This window comes from Mesoplodon bidens (genome assembly GCF_964165515.1).
Source record: "Mesoplodon bidens genome assembly, contig: HAP1_SCAFFOLD_846, whole genome shotgun sequence".
NCBI classification, from domain to species: domain Eukaryota; kingdom Metazoa; phylum Chordata; class Mammalia; order Artiodactyla; family Ziphiidae; genus Mesoplodon; species Mesoplodon bidens.
In genome coordinates this window covers 44,053-70,628 of record NW_027672457.1, presented here as the reverse complement: position 1 = coordinate 70,628, position 26,576 = coordinate 44,053, and the positions used below count along the sequence as shown (strand labels likewise).

Sequence of the window (26,576 nt, the reverse complement as noted above, 5' to 3'; positions counted from 1 at the left end):
CTACATTCCCCAAATATACAAAATTAACAGACTGGACACCCAAAGTAATATACACCACTACTTTTCCTGACATGGCCCTTACGCATATGCAGATAATCCTTCCAAATCCACCATTACACACACACAAATCCCCAAATTCAGGGGTGAAAAAAACACATGTAAACATATTCCCCAAACACCAAATTACAAACACCTAACCACCAACTCCTTGAGTATGCCTGCGTCACATCTCAACACCCTCCAAATACAACGCTCACTCTTACACACTCTCACAAAAACACAGGCATGACCTCCCTTCAAACACAAATATCCACGGACAAAACCAACCCACACATTTGACTACCTATCAGATTCCCACCAACCAATTAAGTATGTACAGACCCCATCTATGCTTGCAAATCAATCATGATTTGACACCAGACTACAAATACATGTTTATTACCACATTCAGCAAAGTTGCTCGCATCACTGACAAAAGAATGCAGTTTGAACCTAAGTGTTGACTGATGTTTTTATGATAAGAAGGAAGACACTAGTGAAACGATGAGTGTGTTCCTTCCATCTTCACTCATTTTCCAATCACCTGAGCTACACCTTCGGAACCAGATGAGGGTTTTCAACTCGCAAGAACTTCCCTCTAGCTTTTGTACTCTTCACAACGCGCAGACTAGAACGGCACCTGTTTAATAGCTCGCACACACTATTTAGCCCCCACTGTAGGCCCCGCAATCACTGAACCCTTCATACAGCCGGCTCCCCAGTGGTGCCGATAATCCTGGGGTAAACATCTCAAGGGAATCGAGCTCTATGGGGGCGTGAATCCACATTGTGGGGAGTCTCCTTACATGGACAAGGGCACAAATAACCCACAGGGTGAACAACAGTGCAGAGCGGTGACACCTGAGGGGTGAAAACTCCCCGTACCCCTTACCTCAGGATTCCTAGAATTCACTCTACAGGCCGCCATGACAGGCCCCTCCCCCGCCGGACAGCCATTGGGGCCCCACCCTCCGCGCTCCCGCATGCGCTCCTGTCTTCCGGAGCAAACTGCCCCAGCAGACGCCGGGAGCTGTTGGAGGACGGCGGTCCGCCGTGCCCGAGAGCCCCGCCCCAGTGGGCGTGCACAGGCGTGCGCGGGCGTGCAGGCGCGGGGTGCGCGGGCCTAGGAGGTCTCTGCAGGAGAGGACAGAAATGGAGGGTCGGGCAAGCTGCGGAACTTCTCTGGCGACGCTCCTCGCTGGGAACCTTCGTGACGGTCTCTTCTTAAAACCAGCTCTTGGGAAATGTGCACTCGTGAGTTTTATATTGCACTCGTGAAACCCATGCACTTAGCTACAAAGAGTTCTGGAGAGCTCCGCTGTAAGCACAGTAGCCTCAAATTGGGGCAAGTACTTTCATGCCCTTTGGACTGCCGTTCCTTGGTTCTTGTTAATGCCTTTCAAAAAACAGTAGGTCCTTTTTCCTAGCACACCTGAAGTTTCCGTTAAAGAACAATGCTAGCAAAGAATTTCAGACCTGGGAAACACTCTTAAGATACTGTCTCCTGACTCCGTTCCTAGAGTTTTTCCAACGCATTTACTCTACTAGAATATTTTTTCTCCGTGTTCACAGGTGTTTCCTTTGTACGGTTTTGGGGATTTTTTAAAAATAATTTTGAGAAAGAGTTGACAATCTGGGCCAATTTCAACAGGTAGTATGGGAACAATTTTATTTTCCCTCCCTCCTTTTTTATAATATCTTGCAGAATTTCAGTTGACAATAAAACAACAACAACAAAAATAGTAGCGGGATCAACTTACTGACCTGACTTTGTAATACTTCCCAAAGAAACTTCAATCATCAGATCCGCTTTCTGGTCAAATGCAAGATTAGAGCATTTCTCACTCAACAGGATGCCTCTGAAGACCCCTCACATGTAACAGCACTAAGCGCCTCCAAGTGCAGACTTGAAAACTCCACAAGACACAAACATGGTATCTCTTCGTTTCTTTAATGTTTCGTGATTGAGTGGAAGATGAACTGTCTTCTGAGGCTTGTGATCCATGTCCAGAGATGTTTTTTCTCAGTAGTCAATGCCCGCCCCCACCTTCTGTGCAGGAATAGTCAGAGATCATGATCCAAAGGACTTTTAGATACTCCCTTCTGTGACTGGTCTTCCCAAGTTACATTTGGGCTAATTTGATTATCTCTGTCTGTGGGGTGTAGGATTTTGAAGTATTACAAAAGTGATTGCAGTATTGGGACTGGCTAATTTTTGCACAGTGCAATTTTTGTATCAGTGGCCTTGAGAAGAGTCCTTCAAATACTGTATCAGAATTATGAGTGAGAATCTTGTAAATAATTGGTTGAATGACTGAACAAAGGGAGGAAGCAACAAGGAAGCCTGCCTTTCTCGAGTGCCTGGGTACAATATTTTGCCTCACCATTCCTCTAGTATGAAGTTATTGGTTGCAAATCATACAAGTTTTCCTTCATTATAAAAGCTCCAGGGCTTCCCTGGTGGCGCAGTGGTTGAGAGTCCGCCTGCTGATGCAGGGGACACGGGTTCGTGCCCCGGTCTGGGAAGATCCCCCATGCCGCGGAGCAGCTGGGACCGTGAGCCATGGCCGCTGAGCCTGCGCGCCCGGAGCCTGTGCTCCGCAACGGGAGAGGCCACAACAGTGAGAGGCCCGCGTACCGCAAAAAAAAAAAAAAAAAAAAAAACCTAGGTTGATGGATAAAGACGTGAAAGGAAGGGACTGTCATGCTCAACCTCGGTGCCGTGAATCAAAACAACAGTTTATAAACTGCCTAAAGAGGCACACGCCAATTGTGTTGCCACTATGGGAGGTGGAAGGAACTTCCGGTTCTTGCCTACCTGCCAGAGCCCTCGTGGAATGTCCCCCCAGCGCACGCCACCCCACCCCGACCCACGTGCCCTCTGCCCCTCCCCCACCACAGAACGGTTCAGCCCGCATTTTCCGGTTTACTTTCAAACGTGTCCCTCGTTGACTTGGATCCCGAGCGTTTGCTGAAGCAGGTCGCTCTCTGGCTCCTGGTCTTGACTTTTCTCATTGAGGCTACCAGGCAGCAGTAGTCCGTGCCCAAGCCTGCAGGATGGCTTCAATAGGAGGTAAGCCTATAGGCTGGGGGTGTGTTCTCAGAGACCCTGCCATCCTCACATCCTTCAGGTTCACATGTTACACTTAACTGTGGGCACCTAGTTGGACTGAAGTAGAGGGAGAAGAGAGCACTGGACGCACAAGGACATTTCACCTGGGGAGACTGGGGAGCCTGAAGAAACCTGAGACTGCCCTGGGGAGGAGGGGTCGTTGGAGGTGGATCCAGAGGAAGTGCCCTGGCTATGGAGAAAGGATGGCAGCAGACAGTCTGATTCTTTCTAGAAGGGAGACAAGCCACTTTGAAACGTGTGTGTAAGGATGTGTGTGATGTCCTGGTGGTGACACAGGGAGGGTCATGAGGAAAGCCTAGAGCTGTATTGTGTTCCTCAGGCACCTGAAGCTTGCCTCACCATATCTTTCAAAGGGGTTTGAACAGGAGCATACTGTATCTCAGGGGGCCGTGGGGAGAGATGGTCTTGGTGAGAAAACTATTCAATGGGGCTGTGTGTGGCCACACCTGCAGTGAAGTGTCCTCTCCGAGAGCTAGGCAGGGGGTTACTCTAACTGCCGCAGCCCACACCTCGTCCACTCCTCCCAGCCCAGAGCTCACTTGTCAGTTCAGGTAACTGTTGCCTTGGATTCAACAGGGGATGGGCAACCATTACGAGTAACTTCAGCCAAGAGAGGGCTCAGGTTCCTGAGTTGCTCTGAATTGTTCTTCCTTTTGTGGAATGGCAGTACTTCAGACCTACTTCATCTTGTCCAGTATCTCATGGTGGACCCTCAGGCTGCCTTGAGAGGAAGAGTTTGTTCCTATTTCAGGTCACTCCTTCATGGACAGGGAACAGATGTGGAGTGGGGTTGTTTCGGGTGGAATGTCTATGAAGCCTGCTTCCTCTTTTAAAGGGGGAAGGAGTGTAGCCCAGGATCAGGAAGATGATCTTCTGTGTTACTATTAAACGTCCTATGACATCTGTTCTGGTGAGTTAGGTGCACCGTGGTGTGTACCTTGTTCTCCTGAACAGGGATGTGTTTCAGACAACTTGATCGCCATGGCATCTGGCTTATGCCTGCATCTCAGATTGTCTCTCCGTTATTGGGAGCTGGAAGGGGAAGGACCACAGGCAGTCTATACTCCCACGACCAATGTAACATGACAATTCCCTGGCCCTTGTTTAATCCTCTGCAGCCATCACTGGCTGTGAAATGACAGAATCTAAGGGACACGTGCCTACTTCTCAGACCACCCCAAGCCCCTAGGAACAGAACTCCTGACTGATGACAGTAACTCTGGGCACTGGGGAAGGGGTGGCAGGACCTGGCCCATGTTACGTATCTGCTGTGGGTTGTTCGGAGATGCAGGTGCTTTCTGGGCCAGTGTCATGGGTTTGTATCAGGATTCCATTAGAGATATTTTCCAGCATTTTGTTTTGTTTTGTGAGGCTAGGAAAGAAAGAGGGGATTTATACTGAGCATCAGGAAAAGGAGGACTGAGGAGGAGGTGGGGCCCTAATATTTTACACAGTGCCTGTCCACAAAGGGCCTTTGGGGGCCTAGAACTTACCTTGCAGAAGGCCCCACCTGCTAGTACGCCGGCTGAGGGGCATTTCTCACAGAGCAGATGTCCACACAGCTCCAGGTCTTGGGAGACAGCCTGTGAGGCTTAGGTGCCAGGGTGTGCCTTAGGGAGGCTCTCCAAGTGAGTGCTTGCTGAGGCAATTTCTTCTCGGCAGGCAGGGGTCAGGGAGCTTGGTGGATGGGCATGGGGTCACCAGTGGAATAATTCTCAACTGGAGGTCAGGGCATGAAAATCACTTGAAGACATTTGCACGCTGCAGTTTCCCTTGTCCAAGAGTCTCTCATCTGTGGAGATTTACACTCTGATGCCGCAGAAAGCCTCAGTCCCACTTGCCCATTCTCCTCCTCCATTCACTCCTTTCCTTTGCCTCAACAGCATCTGCAGTGCTCGGAACGGATGTCACCATGAACCCCGGTGCCTCCTTGTCTACTTTCATGGCAGTGTCCTTTCCTCCACCCATTCCTGGCGCCCAGCACTGGCCACCCTGGGAGCAGCACCTGCCACCTCTCATCACCCCCGCATTCCCTCCTGGCAGCAGCCTGTGGCTGCCAGCTTTCCCCAGGATGCCTTTGGTGGCTAATGGTGGCTGTGGCCCCAGTACCCCTGGGGCTTGCAACTTCACTGTACAAGTCAGGTCACAAGGGAGGCCAGTGCAGGCCCCCCCGGCTCAGACCTTTATCGTTCCTCAGGGCCCCCTCAACTGGAGCGCTCCAGGGGCCCTCAGCGGGAGTGCTGCATGTCCTGCACCCATATTCTTAGCAACCCCTGCGATGGAGACCATTGTGACTGCTCCAGCTGTTGGAGTTACTCAGGCTGGCAAGGGAGGCTGGACCCCAGGCTTTCCTCCTCAAGCTCCACCACCAGCTGCCCAGATGGCCCCTAACATTCGCCCAGTGAACTCTGGGCCATGGCCACGTGGCACTTCCAGGGAGGGCAGCCTGGACACCAACCAGCCCTATGCCTCGCAGGAGGACTGCTCTAACCACCAGAGCGTGTACAGTAACTTCCGACGGTGGCAGCGCCTCAAGCCACTGGCCCGGAGACACCTTCCCCAGAGTCCTGATGCAGAAGCTCTTTCCTGCTTTCTCATGTGAGTGAACGCTCAGGGGGTCATGAGCTTATCGGAGCTCTTAGATAAAGAGGAACTGGGGATGGACTCGCAGGTTAGGTTTCTAGGGATACTGGAAGCAAGGTGTGAAGGCGATGTCCACGCCACGAAAAGGCACACTGTCAGTCATACGGGCGAGCCTGCTAGTCCACGACATCATGACTGAAATGTGCCTTATCTCAACTGACCCCACCCCTCTGTGAGTCTAGCCAGCTTGCTCTTCCATGATTCTCCTGGTAATATGGCCTGAAGACTTGCAGTCAGAGAGGGTCGTGGTGTAAGTTGAGGAGCCAAGGAGTGGATGCCACACTCTCCTGTGCTGACGTCTCCTTTCATACAGCACTTGAGTGTACGTGGCCGGGGGAGGTCACTTCGGAGAAGGGGGAGGAGCGCGGGGCCCAGGAGAGCGCTTCATGCACGCCTCGACTTTGTTGATGTGGAGAATTCCACTAGGAACAGGGTGATGGTAGAGCTCTCCTAAGGGCATGGGCTCTCTCCCACTAGAGTTGTGAGCCTGGCAGGCATTTCCATCCTAAACCTGCGGTCCCTCGTAAAAAGGGGACAATCACACTTCACCTTCAGAGGACCGTGCAGAAGACTCCTTGGGCTAATCTATGAAGTGTGAGCAGATTGCCTGGCACATGCCACGCCTCACTGATGATGGTGATTTTTATTATGAAAAGGCAGCCTTGAAGAGGAAAAGAGCTCCCCAAGGCACAGTGTCCCAGCTCTAGCCTGGGAGTGGATGGTCATCCTCGAGTGAGTGTGAGGCGGTGACAGCCGTAGCCGGGAAGGCTTGTCTCTGCTCTCCCAGACACCTGCCTCTCACTCTCCTGTTGCTCAGTCATGCTGTGTTGAGTGATGTGTGGTCCACATTGGTGGGTGGGGTCAGGCAGGTGGGGGCTGGGCTGGGCACAGAGACTGACCCCGAGTGCTTACAGCCCAGCGCTTCGATCCCTGGCCCGCCTGAAGCCCACCATGACACTGGAGGAGGGACTGTGCAGGGCCGTGCAGGAATGGCAGCACATTAGCAACTCTGACCGGATGATCTACTACGAGATGGCGCAAAAGTGAGTCAGCGTCCTGGGCCCAGGGGCTGCGTGGAGGGTGAGGCGAGTGGGTGAGGGCAGGGTCTGGCCGTGGCAGGGCTCATCAGAGAGGACAAAGGAGAAGGGCTGTCGCTCGGAACGGGGGGCCCGCAGCCCAGAGGCCCTACAGTCCTCCAGAAACCCCTCCCTCACCTTGAGAGTTTGGGTCTTCTGTCCTTCCTCCACCACGAGCTCTGCCCTCCCCTGAGTTTGACCTACCCTTGCCCTCACATGAAGGTCTCAGGACGGGGCAGGGTGAAGCTGTGAGTCCAGTAGGGGTCCAACTCCGGCCATATGGGCTGGGCTGGGGAAAGAGCTCCACCCGCCAGCCTGCTGCTTCCTTAGTGGTGGCTGGCTGGCGGCCACTGACATAGATTTGGGACCCCCTCTCCTCACGAAAAGTGGCCTGAGTGGGTACCCTGGCATCCCTCATGAGGCTGGGGAAGCCAGCTGTCATCAGCCCAAGGGTCTCTGGCCCTTCCAGTGTTTGCTCCACGGTAATCCCCTTGGTTTAAGAAACAAAACCAAACAAACAAGCACCTCTCAGAGGAAAGGAAGGCCTGTCCTCTAAGCTCAGCATCCACATCGTCCAGCCTCTCCTGAGCCCTGTCTCCAGGTCTACGTTCCAGAACTCTCAGTCCCAACCCAGGGTCCTGGATTTGGGCAAGGACCCCTGTGGGGAACACATGCCTGTTCCAGCCTCTGGCTGTCAGCCCTTCATGTGGCTCTGGATGGGGGGCATGGGGAGGGTGCCCCCTGGGTCAGCCACGTGTCCCGTTGACCTGGTTCAATGCAGCGACCTGGCTCTATGCTGTTGAATGCTCTCCAGTGCTGGTGAGGCAGGAAGGGTCCCAGATCTTGTATCAGTTCCAGGAGCAGCTCTCTGCTGTGGACAGCACCTCACAGGGCCTTGACAGCCCCAAGGCACATCCTCTCCCAATCCCTCATTCTTGGCTGCCTTTGTTGGGCTCCAGAACCCAGGCCATTTTCTCAGGATGGCCTGTGCCTCCGTCACACCCCAGGTTCATGCAATTTGAGGCAGAGGAGGAGATGCAGATCCAGCAGTTGCGGTGGATGCAGTGCGCGCAGGGCCTGCCTCCTCCAGCCCCACCGAAGCTGGATCCTCGGGGGCCCCCAGCCCCGAAAGTGGGCCTTCAGCCGGCCACCCAGGTTCCCACTGGAGTTGAACGCACAGGTAACAGGGGCCCAGGGTTGGCCACTCTTCCCATGTGGATCATTTTCCTTCAAGACAGGGGCATTGGTCTTTCAAGCAAAACAGCCACCGAGGCGGGGGGTGGGGGGTGGGGTCTCAGATGCCCTTTGTTACTACGGGGTATTGACTTGGTCAATCTTGTAACTTCTCTCACGCCTCCCTGTCAAAGGACTGCACACAAAGTCTGCCTAAGAAGTGGGCTTGATGGGGACACCCCTAGAAAATTGGAGGTTCCCCACTTCCTTATATGTGACTCTCTTAGATGCCCCCTTACCTCCACCCTCCAACTGTGCATGAAGCTTCAGGTGGTCCTGACCCCCCCACACCCACATCAATGTCCCCCAACAGTGCCCTCACCAGCGTGCGCTCGGTGGTCAGGAGGTAGACCGGGAGCCCCTCACCTTCCTTCCCTTCCTCCTGCTCTGCCGCAGCCTGTGCTCCCAGGATGTCCGGCCCCAGGGCCCAGCCCTCCCGCCCGAAGCCACACGGGTCCCAGCGACCCCCGGAGCCCAAGGCACCCGAGGACATTCCACCTGAGGCTGTGAGGGAGTATATGGACATCATGGAGGCGCTGGTGGGGCCCGTCCACTCAGCCACAGGCGACTCAGATGCAGAATGGGGAGAGGACGGAAATGAGCTGCAGCAGGAAGAGGACGGCACCTACTCGGACCCCGATCTCTTAAGCTATATCGACAAGCTGTGTTCCCAGGAGGACTTTGTCACCAAAGTAGGCTAGGCCTGGAGACTGGGGTCTGCAAGATGCCAGGGCATGGAACTCTCAGCACCCAAGATCTGGGTTCTGCTCAGGCCGTTGGGACTTAAGCTCAGCTCCTTGTTCCTGAGCCTGGTGTTAGGGGAGGTTTACGCAGATGTTTGTGTGTATATGTTTGTGTCTATCTGTGTGTATGCCTTTGTGTCTGTGTTTGTGCCTCTGTATATGTGCTCTTTTGTGTGTGACTGTGTATGTGCATGTTTGCGTGTGTGTGTGTGTGTGCGTGTGCGCGCTGACCATCCCCGCCTTGTGGAGGAGAGTGGGGTGGGTCTCTGCTTTTCACTTTCCCTCCTGGCCTTCTTGTCTCACAGGCCACTCCTGGCCGAGGATGCTCACAGCCTCTTCTTTCTGTTCTAGGTGGAGGCAGTCATTCACCCTGGATTCCTGGCAGATTTGCTTTCCCCAGACCCACAGCTGGATCTCTTGGCCCTAGAGAAGGAGCTGGAGCAGGAGGAAGGGCTCACCCCCGAAGAAGTGAGACAGGGGAGGGAGAGGGACACTCAGGGAGCCAGGGGACCCCACGGGAGGGGGACCCCAGGTGATCCAGGGGACAGGGGAACCCAGATGACCCAGGGGAGCCAGAGGAGGGAGGGATCCCCGGTAGAACAGGGGACACAAGGGACACTCAGGAAGACCAGGGCACAGAGGGACCCCAGTGAACAGGGGAGAGGTAGGGCCCCAGAACAGGAGGGCCACATAGCGCTGTCCATCCCTCCCCTGCCTGGGACACCTGGCATGGGGAAGGGCCCGTTCTGGGGTGGGTGCAGTGCAGGGTGAAAGGAAGGAGAGGATAGGGAGCCGGGAGGGGAGGGAAGGTCACAAAGCTGGGAATCAGTTGCAGGAGAATGGCCGGACTGCCACAGTGTCTGTATTTGGATTCGAGTCCTGGGGTCGTCCGTCCCCTCCTCCCCACCAGGGCCATTGTCCCACTGCCCAGTGCTCCTCCTCTCACACGTGTGTGTGGAGCCGTCACTGTCCTCCTCCCTCCTACCAGCTGGTGCAGAAACGACTCCTGGCCTTGAAAGAGGACGACGGTGTGCGGGCAGCCCTGAGTCACAGTGCACCCGGAATGGCCTCAAGTCCTTCTGAGTCCGACGCCGGCCAAGGTGCCCAGAGGCACGACCAAGACCCCCATCTAGGGGTCAGTGATGAAGCCTGCCCACCAGAGATTGATTCTCAGGCTCTTCATAGGCTCATGCAAACAGACACTGCCCTGTGCAGGCCCAAAGTCTTTGTTCCCTCTGGAGGACGTCAGGAGTTCTCTATATTCCGGCCCGTACGGCTCTCCCCTCCCCAGGGTCAAAGGCGCACCGGCCCTCTACTGAGATCCAGGGATGCGTCTGTTCTCAGAAAGGCCTCTCCTCTTCGGGAGGCCCGAGTGCCCAGGGAAGGGTCCAGTGAGAACGAGGAGGTGCTCCAAAGCGTCTTCATCATAGACTCTCAGCATATACTGGTGCCTTTCGGGATGTCCCTCAGTCCTGCGCATGTCTCAGCCCTGGCTTCCTCTGGAGGTTGGGGGGCCCAGAGTGTTCCCCAGTCCCCCTCCTCTCAGAGAAGAGGCCTCAGCCCAGCTCCACCAGCCGCTCCCAAGTCGAGGAAGCGGGCTCTGTGTGGACACCCAGCCGCTGCTGAGAAGCTGCCCATCCCCGGGGCTGGCCTCGGCGTCTCTGGGAGGCCAGCCTTGGCTCTGGGGCTGGCTCGCCCCTCACAGCTGAGAAAGAGAAAGCGTGACCCGTTTGACACAAAGAAGCGTGGGAAGAGGAGGAAGAAGCACTGCAGCCAGTAGGGAACAGCTGGGCCGGCCCTCCAGGGCGAGGCCCCAGGGCAGCCCCCTGGGGAGCCTAGGGGCTCCTCCTCCTCCTCCCAGTGCTGATCCTGGATGATGTGGGGGGAAGGGAGCGGGGCAGGACCACCAGGGTGGGGAGGGGGAGCGGGATTGTGGGGGGTTAGGGAGGTGGGGGAGGTGGGTGTGGCCAGGTGTGGGTGGGAGCAGGACCTTTGGAGTGATGTATGTAAATTGTGAACAAAGATCGTTTTCGTGGGAAATGCTCTCAGGCCACTGTCATCTTGTTGGTGTTGAGCTGCTCCACAGAGAGCGATCCTGAGAGGAAGGAAGGATGAGGGAGGTCACAGGAGCTCTGGGTCTACAGGTGGCCACACCTTTCCTCCACATAGACAAGGACTCCTCAGGCTGCCCCTGGGAACGCACAGCTCTCACTTTCCCCAGGGACCCCCTCATCAGCCCCTTCTCTAACGCCTGCTAGGCTAGGGCCCTTCTGGGGCATCTGTACCGTCTTCTGCATCCCTGAACCTTCTGGGGAGGCAGAGCTGCTCTTGTGCCTTTCAGCCCTCTGGACACTCACCAGTTTCTAGGATGGAGCCTGGAGACAGCCCTTGTCATTATGGAGCTTCTCTCTGCTTTCCTCATGTGGCCAGACGACGGCGCTGGGATGACCCTCCGCTCATCCAGGGTTTCCTGTGTGGGTGGCCTGACCAGAGACGAAAAGTCTTGGCCATGGGGACGGGACTGTCTGCCTCATCGTAGCGGGAGCATCCTCTAGTTCCACTGGGATTATTGCAATGTGGAGAGTGGTGGAGGCAGCTACCTCTTCATCCCAATGAGGAGGCAACAAGGGGAATGGGTGTGGGGAGATTCATGGGGCACCCGTTAAAGGTGTGTATAAGGGAAAGGACAGTCGGGCCCCTTTGTGGAACTTGTGGGATGTCTGTGCAGCAGCATCTCGTTCAACTGAGGGAGGAGGACCCATGTGGCTGTGGCCGTGGGGACTGGCGTCCGGGGCCTCCGGGTCTGCAGAGACACCCCAGAGCTACTGTCCCTTCCCTTTGCACCCATGGCTGGACGTGTGTGTGTACTGGTATCAACACTGGTTTGTATCCCCATAGGAAACAGGTCCTCCTAACAAACTATGACCACGTTTCACAAGAACAGCTTGCTCACAGGGGCGGCAGGGGGTGGGAGAGGTGTCTGTGGCCCCAGATCTGAGTGGGAGCTGGGATCCATGCTGAGGAGTGTGGAGGCCTCAGTCACCGTCCTGTGGGTGTCGGCAGAGGCTTCGAATCATCAGAGCAGGGGAAATGACCCCCTCATTAGAGTGAGATGAGCAAACAATGAGGGGCAGGGAGTAGACCCCCGCTGTCTCCCAGAAGTGCCTCCCCTCCCAGTCCGCTTAGCCTCTGTCACAGCCTGTGCTGGCCCACCTCTGAAGCCCCTTCCTCCTAAAGCACTGAGATGCTCTGATCTTTTATGGACCTGCCCTGGGCCTCACCCCCCCTTCCCTGCTGGCCAAAGGCTCTTCTCCTGCTTCTGACTTCTGATTCCTTCCCCAGGACCCAGGCAGGTGTTAGGACAACAGAGATTCCCTGAACATGACCCCTACACCACCAGCATGCAAAACTGGGGCCGCAGGCTTCCACAGGTGGCATGACTCTCTGCTGGACCCTGCAAAGAGCTTGGAGAAGAAAGGGGCTCATGTCTCTCCACCTCCACAGAATCTGTAGGTCAGCCTCACAGGTCCCCCTCTGTCCAGGTGGGCAGCACATATGTGCTCCCAGCCCTCCTTGACCCTTTGTGAAAGAAAGTTTTTGCAGCTTAGTAGTCTGATATTAGGCAAGGTGTCTCAGGGCTTGTTCCTTTTGAAGCCCTACAGGAGAATCTGTTTCCTCTCCCTTTCTGTCTTCTAGAGGCTGCCTGCATTCCTTGGAATTAGTCCCTTCTTCCATCTTCAAAGTGCATCACTTTAATCTCTGCTTCCCTCATCACATGGTCTCTCCAACTCTGACTCTTCCTGTGTCCCTCCTACACAGCTCTTTGTGTTTATATATAGCCCACCCAGAAAATTTAGGATAATCTCTTCATCTCAAGATTTTTTACTTAGTCACAGCTGCAAAGTCCATTTTTCCATACAAGGTAACGTGCACATATTGTCATAGGAGGGGTTAAACACGGACGTGTTGGGGGAACCAGAATTTACCCTACTAGAAGGAATCCACAAGAATACCTACCATCAGCATCCACATGAATAACAGACTATGACCAAGTGGCGTTTATTCCAGGGATGCAAGCCTTGTTCAATGGTAAACACTCACCAGTGTAATCTACCAGATTGAGTCTAAAGAGGAAACACGTACTGTTACACCAGTTAACACAGAACAGGCACTGAACGAGATTCAACGCCCCTTCATATTAAAAGTGCTCAGGAAACTAGGAATAGAAGGGCACTACCTCAACCGAATAAAGAGCCTCTACAGAAAACCTACTTCTAACATCACATGAAATGGTGAAAGAATGAATGCTTTTCCCTGAGTTCAAAACAAGGTTAGAAGGTCCACTCTTATCTTAGTTTTCAACTTAGTACTTTAGATTCTAGTTAGTGTAGTACAGCAAGAAAAGGAAAAAAGAGGCATACATATTAGAAAAGAAGAAATATAACTGTCATTCTTTACAGATGACATAACTGTCTACATAGAAAATTCCAAGGAAGGTATAAGTAGACTCATAATAAATTATAATAGCTTGCTTTAGCAGGATCTCAGAATATAAAATCAATACATAAACATTAATACACAACATTGATCATATTTCCATATACTAGTAACAAACTGAACAACTGAAAACCAAAATTTAAAACATATTAAATAGGTTCCAGTTCAAGATGGCAACATAGGAAGATCCCGAACCCACCTCCTCCCACAAACACACCAAAGCTATAGCTACATATGGAAAAATTTCCTCTGAAGAAAACTAAAAGATGGTGGAGCAACCCCTTCACATCAGGAAAACCAGAGGGAAACCACATCAAAACAGGTAGGAAAGGCTGAGACACAATTTTGCCATAAACCCCATCCTTGGTGTGGAGACACACAATTAGGAAGGAACTCAAAACCTGGAGCTTCTTCCTGAGAGGTGAAGGGTATGGACCCCACATTGGGCACTCCAAATTTTAAGGCTGGCACCTGAGAGATGGACCCTCAAAACATCTGACTTTGAAGACCAACAAGGCACATCCCATGAGACCCACAGGGCTGTGGTGAACTGAGGAACAGCTCTTAAAGGGCCTGTGCACAGACTCACCTGTCCCAGGGCCAAGTGTAGAAGCAGCCCTTTGAAAAGCACTCTGACTTTTGGTGAAAGAGACTCACTTCCCAATTTTAAAGAATTAATCTGAGGAACAGGGGCCTGCTGGAATACTCCCCAGGGACAGAGGCTGGCGGGTGCCATCTTCCTGCTCTCTCTCTGCCTTGATAAAACTGAAAGGTGCCATCTTTTTCCCCCTTTTTCCTTTCCTGCAGGTGACAGCTTTGTGCGCCAGCCAGCTGGCTCCTTCTTCCCTGCTCTTCCTCTGTCTTGCTATATATATATATTTTTTTTCTTCTTTTCTTTTTTTTTCTTTTCCCTCTTTCCCTTTATTCAAATGGTGTCATCTTTGCACTCTTCCCACCGCCTCACTCAGCCAGTAAGCATCATCTTCACACTTTCCTTCTGATGTGCTCCAGAGAGCCAGAATCTCCAAGACAGGAGATCCCATTTTTGTGGCCTCCACTCAGGGGATGCTCCTTGATCACCTGGCTCTGGAGGCCAGGAGGGATTTCTTTTCTGGGTCCCATGGGACTGTAACAATTGGAGAGACAGTTCTTGGCAGGATACCACCCCCAGGATGTACCACTACACATCAGACTGAGACACAGCCCCAGCCTTTACATGAAAAAGGCCTATTTGCTAGTAGGGACAAGACTTAAGAGCAGGCTTCAGGTTCAGCACACATCTAGAGGCTACGGATGTGCTCTCGGGGAAGGTAGGCTGGGGGTGCCATCTCTCCACCCTCACTCTGCCTTACTACAGTCCACTGGTATCTCCCAGAATGGAGCTTGTACACTTATCTGAAGCACTGTTTTCTTGTGACTGCTCCCCAGGGAACACCTTCAGATTGCTTGCTTCTGGGGCGCAGCAGGGCTTCCACTTGCAATCTCACAAGACTAAATACATTTGCATTCTTTAAAAGCTGTTACCAAGTTTTCTGGCTTCCTATCAACCTGAATCTAGGTGCTGCCTGAGATCCTCCACTTTGGGTTGCTCATTTGTCTTGGCACACCCTCAACCGCTGGGATGGTGTGCCAGGTCTATTAAAAATAAACTGCTTAGACAATCACAAAGGTTTGAGAGGCAACCAAGAGTAGACAGGGTTAAATGACAAGGTTAATCTGTCACAGAGCTCTTCAAGACTGGGAGATGTGGCTATTTCACTTAATGCATAGAAACCAACACAGAGAGTCAAGCAAAATGAAGAAAGGGAGGACTATACTCCAAAAAAAGAACAAAATAAAACCTCAGGAAAAAATCTTAATGAAATGAACATAAGTAATTTACTTGATAAAGAGTTCAAAGTTATGGTCATAAAAATGCTCACTGAACTCAGAAGGAAAATGGATGAAAACAGTGAGAACTTCAACGAAGAAATAGAAGATATAAGAAAGTTCCAAATAGAAGTCACGGAACTGGAGAATGCAATAACTGAACTTAGAAATACAGTAGATGAAGCACAAGAAAGAATAGGTGAACTCAAAGACAGGTCAGAGGAACTCATCCAATCAGAGAATAAGGAAGAAAAAAGAATGAAAATAATGAATATAGCTTAAGGGATTTATGGCACATCAAATGGAATAAAATTCACCTTATAAGAAACTCCAGAAGGAGAAGAGAAAAGGGGGCAGAAAACATTTGTAGAAATAATATCTGAAAACTTTTCCTAACCTGGGGAAAGAAACAGACATCCAGATACAGGAAGCCCAGAGAGCTCCAAAGCAGATCAACCTAAAGAGATCCATACCAAGAAATATTAAAATTAAAATGTCAACGTTAAAGATAACAAGGGAATCTTAAAATCACCAAGAGAAATACAACTTGTTATATAACTTGTTATATACAACTTGTTATACAACTTGTTATATAACATCAACCTAAAAAGCTTCTACACAGAAAAATAAACAATCAACAAAATGAAAGGGCAAGCTACAGAATGGGAGAAAATATTTGCAAATCATGTACCTGATAAGGTGTTAATATCCAAAATATATAAGGAACTCATACAATGGCTATATCTATATATCTATATATAGATATATAGATATAGATAGATATAGATTTTCAAACAATTCAATTAAAACTTGGGCAGAAGAACTGAATAAAAAATTTTCCAATGAAGACATCCAGATCACCAACAGGTTCATGAAAAGATGCTCTACATCACTAATCACCAGGGAAATGCAAATCAAAACTACAACGAGATATCACCTCAAAGAGACTAAGAGGTAACAAATGTTGACAAGGATGCAGAAAAGGAAACCCTTGTGCACTGTTGGTGGGAATGTAAATTGGTACAGCCGCTATGGTAAACAATATGGAGTCTCCTCAAAAAATTAAAAAGAAAACTACCATACATTAGCAATCCTGCTTTGGGTATATATATATCCAAAGAAAATGAAATCACTATTTCAAAGAGATATCTGCACTCGCACGTTCATTGCAGCATTATTCACAATTGCCGAGAGATGCAAACAACCAAAGTGTCCATACATGGATAAATGGATATAGAAGATGTGGTATGTACATAGATGGAATATTATTCAGCCATGAAAAAGAAGAAAATCCTGCCACTTGCAACAACATTTATGGATCCTTGGGGCATTATGATGAGTGAAATAAGTCAGAGAGAGAAAAATAAATACTGTATGATGTAACTAAATTGTAGACTCTAAAACAGCCAAACCCAGAGAAACAGACAATAGAATGGTTGTTGCTAGGGGTTGGGGTTGGGGGAAATGGGGAGATGTTGACCAAAGGGTAAAATATCCAGTTAGCACATGAATTTCTGGGAATCTAATCTACAGCATGGTGATTGCAGTTAACAGAACTGTATTATATACTTGAAAGTTGCTAAGAGAGATCTTAAATGTTCTCACCAAAAAAAATGCTATTTATGCGAGGTAACGGAGGTGTGTTAACTAGCTCCACTGTGGTAATCATTTCACAACATGTAACATACCAACAGGTTGTACACCTTAAACTTACACAATGCTATATGTCAATTACATCTCAATAAAGTTAGAAAAAATACAGAAAACAGACTGTTGCATAACATTCAAGCAAAAATACTAGTTTGGGACTGCTTTTTCTTGAATTTAGTCATTGTTCCTTCCTGAATCTGTTTTGTATCACATGATAGCAGACTCATACAGGCAGCTTACTTCTGATCAGGTGCAGCCAAAGAGAAGCAACTGATGGTATATGGAAGTTTAGGGATAAGCTATGAGATTTCTCCCTTTCTTCTTCTACTTTGTGAAGATTCTCCAGCAGCAACTGTGTAACTTCCACGGCTCCAACTCCAATGAGACAGAACTGGTATGGTCTGACATTGATGATCATTTAACCTGGCCCTGGATGCCTTTACAACCCTCTCCTTAACTTTGCCTTTCCAGCATAGGGGTACAAGTAAATTCCTATTCCTACTAATCACTCCATTATCTAGGTGGCCCTTCTTTACTTCTCAGAAGTTTCATCACTGGTGTTCTTAATACCCTGTATTAAATTTATTTGCAAAGACTTGAAACAATTTCTATTTTATTTGTTATGGGCAAATACAGTCTAATAAAATTTCCAAATATTAAAAAAATTAGAAGACACATGAAATCTCAAAATGGGGAAATGTTAGCCACGTGTAGGAAGAAAATGTACTAATATTATTGGAGGAGAGAATTCAGGAATTGGAAGATAACACTAATGAGTTTGGAAGGTATAAGACTGTGGAGAAGTTTGAATGGTGGGCTTCATGCCACAGGAAATAGGGAGTGATTCAAAGTTCTATAAAGATTGTGCTCACTTCAGCAGCACATATACAAAGTTTTATAAGATTAATCTGAAAGTGGTAGGCAGTTTGGAGTATGTGATGGAGTGATGTCAAAGAAAAATTGCACCAGATGGTTAAACAGGCAAGGAGTACTTTACTCAAGATGATTCTGTAATAGAGGAGAGAGACTGAACTCCGTTCTGCTGAAACAAAAGGCATGGAAGTTTTTAGATGCCAGGATGAGCTTAGCTGTAGGAAAAATAGTAGAGGATGCTGGGGAAGAGGTTGGTCAATATAATTAGACCATCTCTGTTTGCTTTGGCTCTTATCAAAGTTAGGCTCCTATACTCCCCACAGAGACTGGGAACTAGGGGCAATACCTTTCTTGAAGGTTATATTTCAAAGAGCTGACTCCCAGGTCCTTGAGAAAGACATTTCTGGGTTGGAAAATTATCAAGTGACTAGGAGAAAATTTACATCTCAAAGGGGCAGAGAAAGAATTTATAATTTCAAGCTTCTTAAAGTAAATGTTTTCAGAAAAGGGAGGTTAGGGGCCTATGGTAAAGAAAAATCCTGTCTGAAGTTTAGCCAAACTGAGGGACACATTAAGGCCATCTTGATCAGTAGTTAAAATTAGCATTACCTTCAGGAAGGTTATTTTATAAAGAAAAGCAATGCTTTAGGAACTTTCTCAGAAGAATCAAAAGTAAGTGTCTGCTAGTTAGATACAGGTCAGGAATAATGAGAAAGGGCAGTTACAAAGTAAACTCAACTAATGTTCTCTGTGTTGTAGCTTTAATAAAGATGAAATAAGTAGAAAAAAAATAATCCATTGGTACACGGTGAGAGCCAATTGGATGGACTGCCCAATTAGAAATACTTCTTTATTTTCTAGTCATTATCAGTCAAGGATTAACAAACCTACTTTTATTAGATATACTTCTGTCTAGGGATTGAGAAATATCAATTATTTAAACTTAATCACTACTTTATTTCTGTGAGATTTTTAAAAATATACTTTGGGGAAAAGTAATGGAAGAGTGATATAGCACTAAAACATTCAAGTGAATGACATAATAAGATCCTATCTTTCTCAATTTAAGGAGAAAAAAAGGGAGGGCAAAAGAAATGGGCAGAAAGTAAGTTTACCAACCAGTCATTGTGTCAAGTGTTTTCATATATTTATCTAATTTAATACTCACAAAACAATGAGACATAAGGAAGATATTTATCCCATTCCATAGATGAAACTCTATTTACAAAGTAATATATCAACCATTTGTAGAGCTGACCCTTGAATTTAAGGCCTTACGTCTGTGGAAATGCAAGAGCCAAACCCTGCTAATACAAGGTGCTTAGAAGAGGTAGACTTCAGTGAGCAGGAAAATCAGAGCATGCGTGAACTGATGACAAGTTTTGCTGATCTAGCAGCTTTGTGAGATTTGTCTAGATTCAAAGGCCCTTGCTCTACTAAACCATCAAATTAGAGGTGGTCTCCTTCTGAAACAACCAATATTTGCAGAGCTATTCAGACTTTGGGTCATGGTATTTTTTCAAGGATTAACTATTATCACTGGCTTTTCAAATTTTAACTTTAGAAAGTCCTTGCTTTTGTTGGAAGCAATGTTACATTTTGATGCAGTTGTTTGCAGGGATGAAACTTGCGGTCGCCCTCTGGAGGCTATTCTCAGGTCCGACTAGCATACCTTAATTTTGAGAAAGAAGTCAGGTCTTAACAATTTAACAAGTCATTTTAAATGTGTGGAAATTATGTATATACATTATACTTTTTTAGAAGTTACAAAACATTGAGTTCAAAATGCTCAAAATATTTTAAAATGCTGAATTAAACGATTTATGGCATAGCATGTTTTGAATTCCTGTTCTCCCTTTGGAAATGGAGATGGTCATCATTCTCCTTTTATCACGCAATATCTATACTGGGACTAAAACCGTTATTTTTTCCTCCCCTATTATAGGAACACATGGGCAATTAGTTCTATAAAATGAATAATAAAACATATGACACAATACTATACACTCAATTACTACCAAGATCTTCCATTTTAAGTTTTAAAAAAAAATCTCTAAATTTCCAATTAAAAAAATTTTTTTTCTTTCTCTCAGAGATAAAACATCAGAGCTTACAAGAACCCTTAAAAACAGAATGGCTCAAAGGATAAAAATGTTTTGCTCCCTAGTTCATTCTTGTTCAGTTTTCTTGTAGAAGGTGTATTATACCAGTTAGTGTAAATTATACAAGCAAAGTTCTTGCCATATATTGGTGACAGCTTTTCTACATAAAGTAAGCAGTTAAGGGGCTTCCCTGGTGGCGCAGTGGTTAAGAATCCACCTGCCAATGCAGGGGACACGGGTTCCAGCCCTGGTTCCCGAAGATCCCACATGCCGCGGAGCAACTAAGCCCATGTGCTGCAACTACTGAGCCTGCGCTCTAGAACCCATGCGCCACAACTACTGAAGCCCGTGCACCTGGAGCCCATGCTCCGCAACGAGAAGCCACCGTGATGAGAAGCCCGCACACTGCAACAAAGAGTAGCCCCCACTCTCCGCAACTAGAGAAAGCTCGCGTGCAGCAACGAAGACCCAACACAGAGCCAAAAATAATAAATAAATAAATTTTTTTAAAAAAAGTAAGCAGTTATGAGCTGCTATAAACCTACTGTTTCTTTACTTGATTTAAATGAATTTAATTCTTTAAATAACTGAGCAAGTAGAGAATTTAGACTCAGCCATTATTCGAGGTACCTTATACAACCAAAGTGGTATAAAAACCCTGTAACATGAAAATGTTGTGGAGGTCCTTCTGGTCTTCTGAGACCGGGACACCTGTACCTTTATGTCCCATTTATAAATGCTCCTCTATAATGTTTGGGATGCTGAAATATTTGATGAGATAGATACCTCATGCCTATTACATGCCTTCCCTACATCTCTCTCAACTACATCCCTCTAATGAGTTGGTGCAGCTCCAAGGCTCTATCCAGTAACAAGGTAGTGTCAGGCAGTGCTTGTTGTACTCACTGGCTTTTAATCCTCCAACTGCCTTGTAATCTCCTCCTTCACACCTTGAGGCTTAGAAATGGCATATTTCCTGAGGAAGAGGTTTCTAGGGAGTCCTGTATACTTGCTTGAAATGGGGACAGAAGGATGGAGGAACAGAAGGGAAGATACACGGAAGATGAACGGATTTTTTTTAATATAAATTTTTCTGCCATAAAAACTATAGGTACCAAGCAAAGCAATCAGGGAAATATATATTCATGCATTAATTTACCACTTACAACGATGAGTAGATAGAGGACATTAGATAGATTAAGGAAGTATCTAGGAGGTAAAATGGATAAGATTGATAATGGATAGGATATAGTGGCTGATGCGAGAGGTTGAACTCAAAGATTATTGTTAGGTGCCTGGTTTATACAACTGGGTGAATGGTGTCACTACACACTAAGACAAATGAAAATGAAGGAGGAGAGATTCAGCAGTTTAGGGAGACCATGAGTATTTAGCTTTATGTATATTTTAAATGAACAGATTTAGATGTTAATTAGGCAACTGGATTTACAGAATTCAGATTAGAGGTCTCAGGTACACAAATGTCCAAACTTGATGGAGTTGGTAACTGAAGCTGTGTGTTTCTGTGAAATCATATTATGAGTTCCAGAGTGAGAGGACATAATGGCCTAAAACTGAATTTTGAAGAATTTCAACATTTAATGTCTGAGGAGAAGGATACGTACCTGCAAAGAAGATAGAGAATGAACTGCCGCAGAGATGAGAAGAAAACCAGAGGAGTTTTTGGGTCAAGGAAAATCAAGTCTCAAAGACAGAAGCAAATCCTACTTACAGGTCAAGTAACTAGGAGATAAAATTTTCACATCGCATCCATGGATTTGGAAATAGTTTATGAAGTACCTTTTTATTGGAGTAATAAAAGATGGATTCTATTGGGAGTGGGTTGAAGCATGAGAAGGAAGTCATAAAATGAAGATATCAAATATAGATAAACCTTTTTAAACAGCTTTATGGAGGTATAACTGATGCACAAAAAATGGCACATGCTTAATGTATACTATTTGATGAGTTTGGACATATGCATAAACCCATGAGACAATTAACACAATCAAGGTAATAGACATATCTGTCCCCTCCAAAAGCTTCCTTGTGTCCCATTTTTTCTGTGTGTGGTAAGAACACTTCACATGAAATTGACCCTCTTAACTAATTTCAAGTGCTTAACACTATTGTTAACTATAGACACTATTTGTACAGCAGATTTCTCAAATTTATTCATCTTGTATAACTGAAAATTCATACCTGTTGAACAACAGCTCCCCATTTCTCCCTTTCCCCAGCCCCTGGCAACCAACATTCTATTCTCTGCTTCCATGAGTCTGATTATTTTAGATACCTCATATAAATGGAATTATGCAGTATTTGTCCTTCTGTGACTGGCTTATTTACTTAGCGTATTGTCCTCCAGGTTCATCCCTGTTGCCACAATGGTAGAACCCCCTTCTTCTTTTAAAGTTGAAAATATTCCATTGTAAATATATACTACATGCTTTGAACCATTCATCTGTTGATGAACATTTTGGGAAAAGCTTCTTGACACTGATCTTGGCAATGATTTATTGGCTATGACACCAAAAGCACAGACCACAGAAGCAAAAATAGACAAGTAGAACTACATCAAAATAAAAAGCTCCTGCACAGCAAAGGAAACAACCAACAGAATGGAAAGGTAACCAATGGAATGGGAGAAAATATTTGCAAATCATATATCTGGTAAGGGGTCAATATCCAAAATTTATAAGGAATTCCCACAACTAAGTAGCAAATAAACCCAATAACTCCATCAAGAAATGGGCAAAGAACTTGAATATACATTTTCCAAAGAACACATATGAACGGCCAAAATGTATATGAAAAGGTACTCAGCATCGCTAATCATCAGGGCAATGCAAATCAAAATCACAAAGAGATATCATCTCACACCTGTTAGGATGCTTAGTTTCAAAAATATAAAGGTAACAAGTACTGGGGAGAATATGGAGAAATTGGATCTCTTGTACACTGTTGGTGGGAATACAAAATGGTATATAGTCACTATGGAAAACAGTATGGAGGCTTCTCGAAAAATTAAAAATAGAACTATCATATGATTTAGCAATCCCACTTCTGAATGGATATATGTATATATATATGTATATATATGTGTGTGTGTCTGTATATATATATGTATAAGAGAACTGAAATCAGGATCTCAAAAAGATTGCACTCTCATGTTCATTGAAGCATTATTCACAATTGCCAAGATATAGAAAAACATTTTCAAGAATTATTTTAAAAACTGTGCCTTTGAAGAAGAGATAGTGTGGTAATTAGTAACAGAAGTCAGGTGGAGAAAGGTGAGTTTGGTTTTGCTTTCCTTTTTTGCTTTACTCTTCTTTATTATTTTTCCCAATTTGGAAGATTTTAGAATGTTTAAAAAAGATAGTGGAAAAGATCCAGATTAGAGAAGGTATTGAACAAAATAAGGATCCTTAGAGAGTGCAAGGTGATGCAATCCAAATCAGGAGTAAGGGAATTGGGTTTAGTAGGAATAGAGCTTCTGTTCTGTTAAATTACCAAAGGAGATAAAGATGGTAGCAGATGTAGTAACTCTATTATGTTAATTAACAGGAAAGTTCTCCTAATGTTTTTTCTTTTCTTTTCTGTGAATTAAAAGAGATTATCTCCTGATATTATAGCAAATGGTGGGGACATGCCATTTAAGAATAGTGCAATAGCTGAATCACTTTGTTATACAGCAGAAACTAACACAACATTGTAACGCAATTATACTCCAATAAAGATTTAAAAAAAAAAAGAATAGTGCAGAAAGAGAGAACAAAGTGTAAAGAGTGGGAAATGATGGGTCCAGATTAATGTAGCAGAATTAAAGGGCAATATTAAAGGACCTTTTAGGTTAGTGATCATGAATTTATAAAGGAAACAATCTAAACTATTATACACTTTACTTGGGAAGACTTTGAAAGCTGGAGATCAAGAAAAGAGAAAGCAATGGTTTGGGTTGATCCAGCATAATTAAAAGACACTGGAACAGGGCTAGGGACAAACACACTAGTAGATAATGGACATTGGAATGTAAGAGAGTAAGGGGAGATACAAAGGCAGTATCAGGAGAAAGCAAGGGAGTAAACAGACTTGCGTCAAAGTACTATCATAGTGGTGGGGTATTTGAACAAGTGAACTGGAATGTGAGAAGTTATTGTAAAGGGATGGCATATTTGTGTGAATAATTTTTAAAGACTATTTCTCTTTTTCCAGCTCTGATTTTTATTTTAGAGGACTGACTCCTGAAAACTCGGTTTCCCAGGATTCACTGACAACTAGCTTCCAATTAATTTTGAGTAAAGGAAGGACTGGTGAGAGTTTGGAGGAAGGGGATAGGGGAGAACCCAGAATGCCCTCTTTCTTTGAGTTGTACATACAACTGAGGCTTCGTCTCCCTCATGCGTCCAATTCCTGCTCAAGGGCTTCTCCCTCCATGTTCCCAGCACCCACTAGCAGTCTCTACATTCATTCCAGTTCTGCTTAGGGGATTCAGTCTTTCCAAACTCTAGGTTGCCTTCCTATTTCATTTGACTCCAGCTTTTATAACTTTTGAAACAAGCTCCTTTTATTAAAATCTACTTTCTAAACTTCCTGAAGCAGATTTCCTGTCCTGCATGAGTAATCCCAGGAAAAAGATGCTCAAGATGGGGCTCTGGAATAAGGTTTTGAGCTTGAATGTAATAGTGACTCCATTGCCAATGCAAAGACAAGTGCTTCTTCCGAGTAGTGGAAGCAATAAATAAATTACCAGCAATATTTGCTTTGAACATATTGCCAGTTGAAGACAATACTTTTACATCTCAAGCGGCAGTGGATTTTGTCTATTACAGCAGTAATACCTACAAGCACCATGGGGACCATTAGCTGCTTCTTATAGCACCAGAGAGCTTACAAAATGAAAATGTTTACACTTAATGTTAAAAGGTGTTAGGTGTTTAAGCTCTCAGATCGAGGCATGGGAAGACACAGAGAGCCACACTGAGGGCCTTAAAATTTTCTCATGTCTTAGAGCCACACAGCAGACATGGCTGAGGATCAAGTTTCAGATCTAAAAGTGTGGGTTGCAGAATTAAAATGCAAGTTCAACGTTCATCTGTGCTAAGCCTCACAGATTAATATCAGGACACTGATCAGGAAGAGTTGGGTATTAAGATAAGGATATATTGAGTATTTAGGATAAGTGCAGGTAGGCAGACTCAGATTCATATGAAAATTTTTAACCCAAATCTTCCTGTGGTTTCCTCGCCAAAGGAAGCCACCCTCCTTCCTCCCCATTTGAGGAAACTAACCTTCCCTTACTTACTTAACATATCTCTAAAGACCTCATCTAAATAGGTTAGTTTTCAAGGAAATTTCTACTTTTCTCAAGACCCACCCACATCAGCACTTATTGCATCCTAATAACTACAGTCAGATTCTACCAGGCCCCAGTAGGCAAGTATAATGTCCACCCTGGTAGGAGTTAGCATATACATCAAAAGAAATGCTATATCCTGCTAACGTGTATCAGCAGAAACCTGTAGAATGCGTGTGTGGCATATGGTTTTTTTTGGTTTTTTTTTTTTTTTTTTTGCGGTACGCGGGCCTCTCACTGTTGTGGCCTCTCCCGTTGTGGAGCACAGGCTCCGGACGCGCAGGCTCAGTGGCCGTGGCTCACGGGCCCAGCCGCTCCGCGGCATGTGGGATCCTCCTGGACCGGGGCACGAACCCGTGTCCCCTGCATTGGCAGGTGGACTCTCAACCACTGTGCCACCAGGGAAGCCCTGGCATATATTTTATAAGTGTTAGACTGAGAAAGATCGAATATAAAGTTGCAAGGGGTTGAATTTATTATAAAGACGTTACCTGAGATTCAAAGTATTAGCTCTAGCTGATGGAATTGGCTCTAATCGTTGGCTTGTTTGGCTGACTGAAACATAGATTCAATAGTCAGCAACATTCAAAGAGGGCAAGATGCCATAATTTATCTGACAGAATGTAGACAAAGGAATCCATGTACTTAAAATGAGAATGTTGGAGTGGATTAATTATGTAAAACCCACTCAACTATCCCATAGTTATGCCCCCTCAGAGGTCACCGATAACATTCTTCTTCAAGACATTAAGACATTCTTTGATGAGAGAAATACAAGCATCCTTTTAAACCTCTGTGGCATCTGTCTTCTGTGGGCTAAAGATGACAATGCGGGATAGCACCAATGAAATGGCCCCCGTGCTTTTTAACAGGAACATTGGGTTACAAAGTAGCAGAGGTTAAGTGGTAGCATTTAACATGAGAAACAAGGTGAGTGCAATTATCATAAAGGTCAGCAGGGCAGAGTGGCAGTATTTTGACCCAAAGTGACTTCCAGCAGTAACAGATTAATCACATTTACACTGGGAATTACATTGATGAGCAGGCTTGAACTGTATAAATGAAAATAAAATTCAAGCACAATGAGCAGAAACCTGCATTGATTTTCCAGGAATGAAAATTACAGCCTCGCCCAGACCTAAACCAGAGATCAGGTGGCTACAATAGCTTCAGGAACTTTGCTGCAACACTGTCAAAAGTATAGAGTGTGATTATTTTCTTCCTCCAGGTCTACCTCAAAGGGGTTTACAATTTTCCAGGGGGAATGTTTAGAAAGAAAAGTGGAAAACTCAGAATTTTTCAGAGATTATTAAGATAAATTTACACACCTGAGGTTCCAAAACATCACTGTGGTCTTCA

At 46.3% G+C, this 26,576-nt stretch overlaps 2 protein-coding genes across 2 annotated transcripts in view; one reads left to right on the top strand and one right to left on the bottom strand.

The window, feature by feature from the left end:
• LOC308610184 (uncharacterized protein) overlaps nt 1-26,576 on the bottom strand; it is a gene marked incomplete at its 5' end in the record, with an annotated part of 111,713 nt that overhangs the window by 43,426 nt on the left and 41,711 nt on the right. The gene's annotated exons all lie outside the window — the stretch shown is intronic.
• Nucleotides 966-10,961, top strand: LOC308610183 (NUT family member 2G-like; the record flags this gene model as incomplete). Its single annotated transcript, XM_081259423.1, has 3 exons — nt 966-1,152; nt 9,268-9,335; nt 9,856-10,961. The coding sequence occupies 3 exons, from the start codon at nt 966-968 to the stop codon at nt 10,645-10,647; spliced, it is 1,047 nt and encodes a 348-aa protein (XP_081115549.1). The 3' UTR covers nt 10,648-10,961.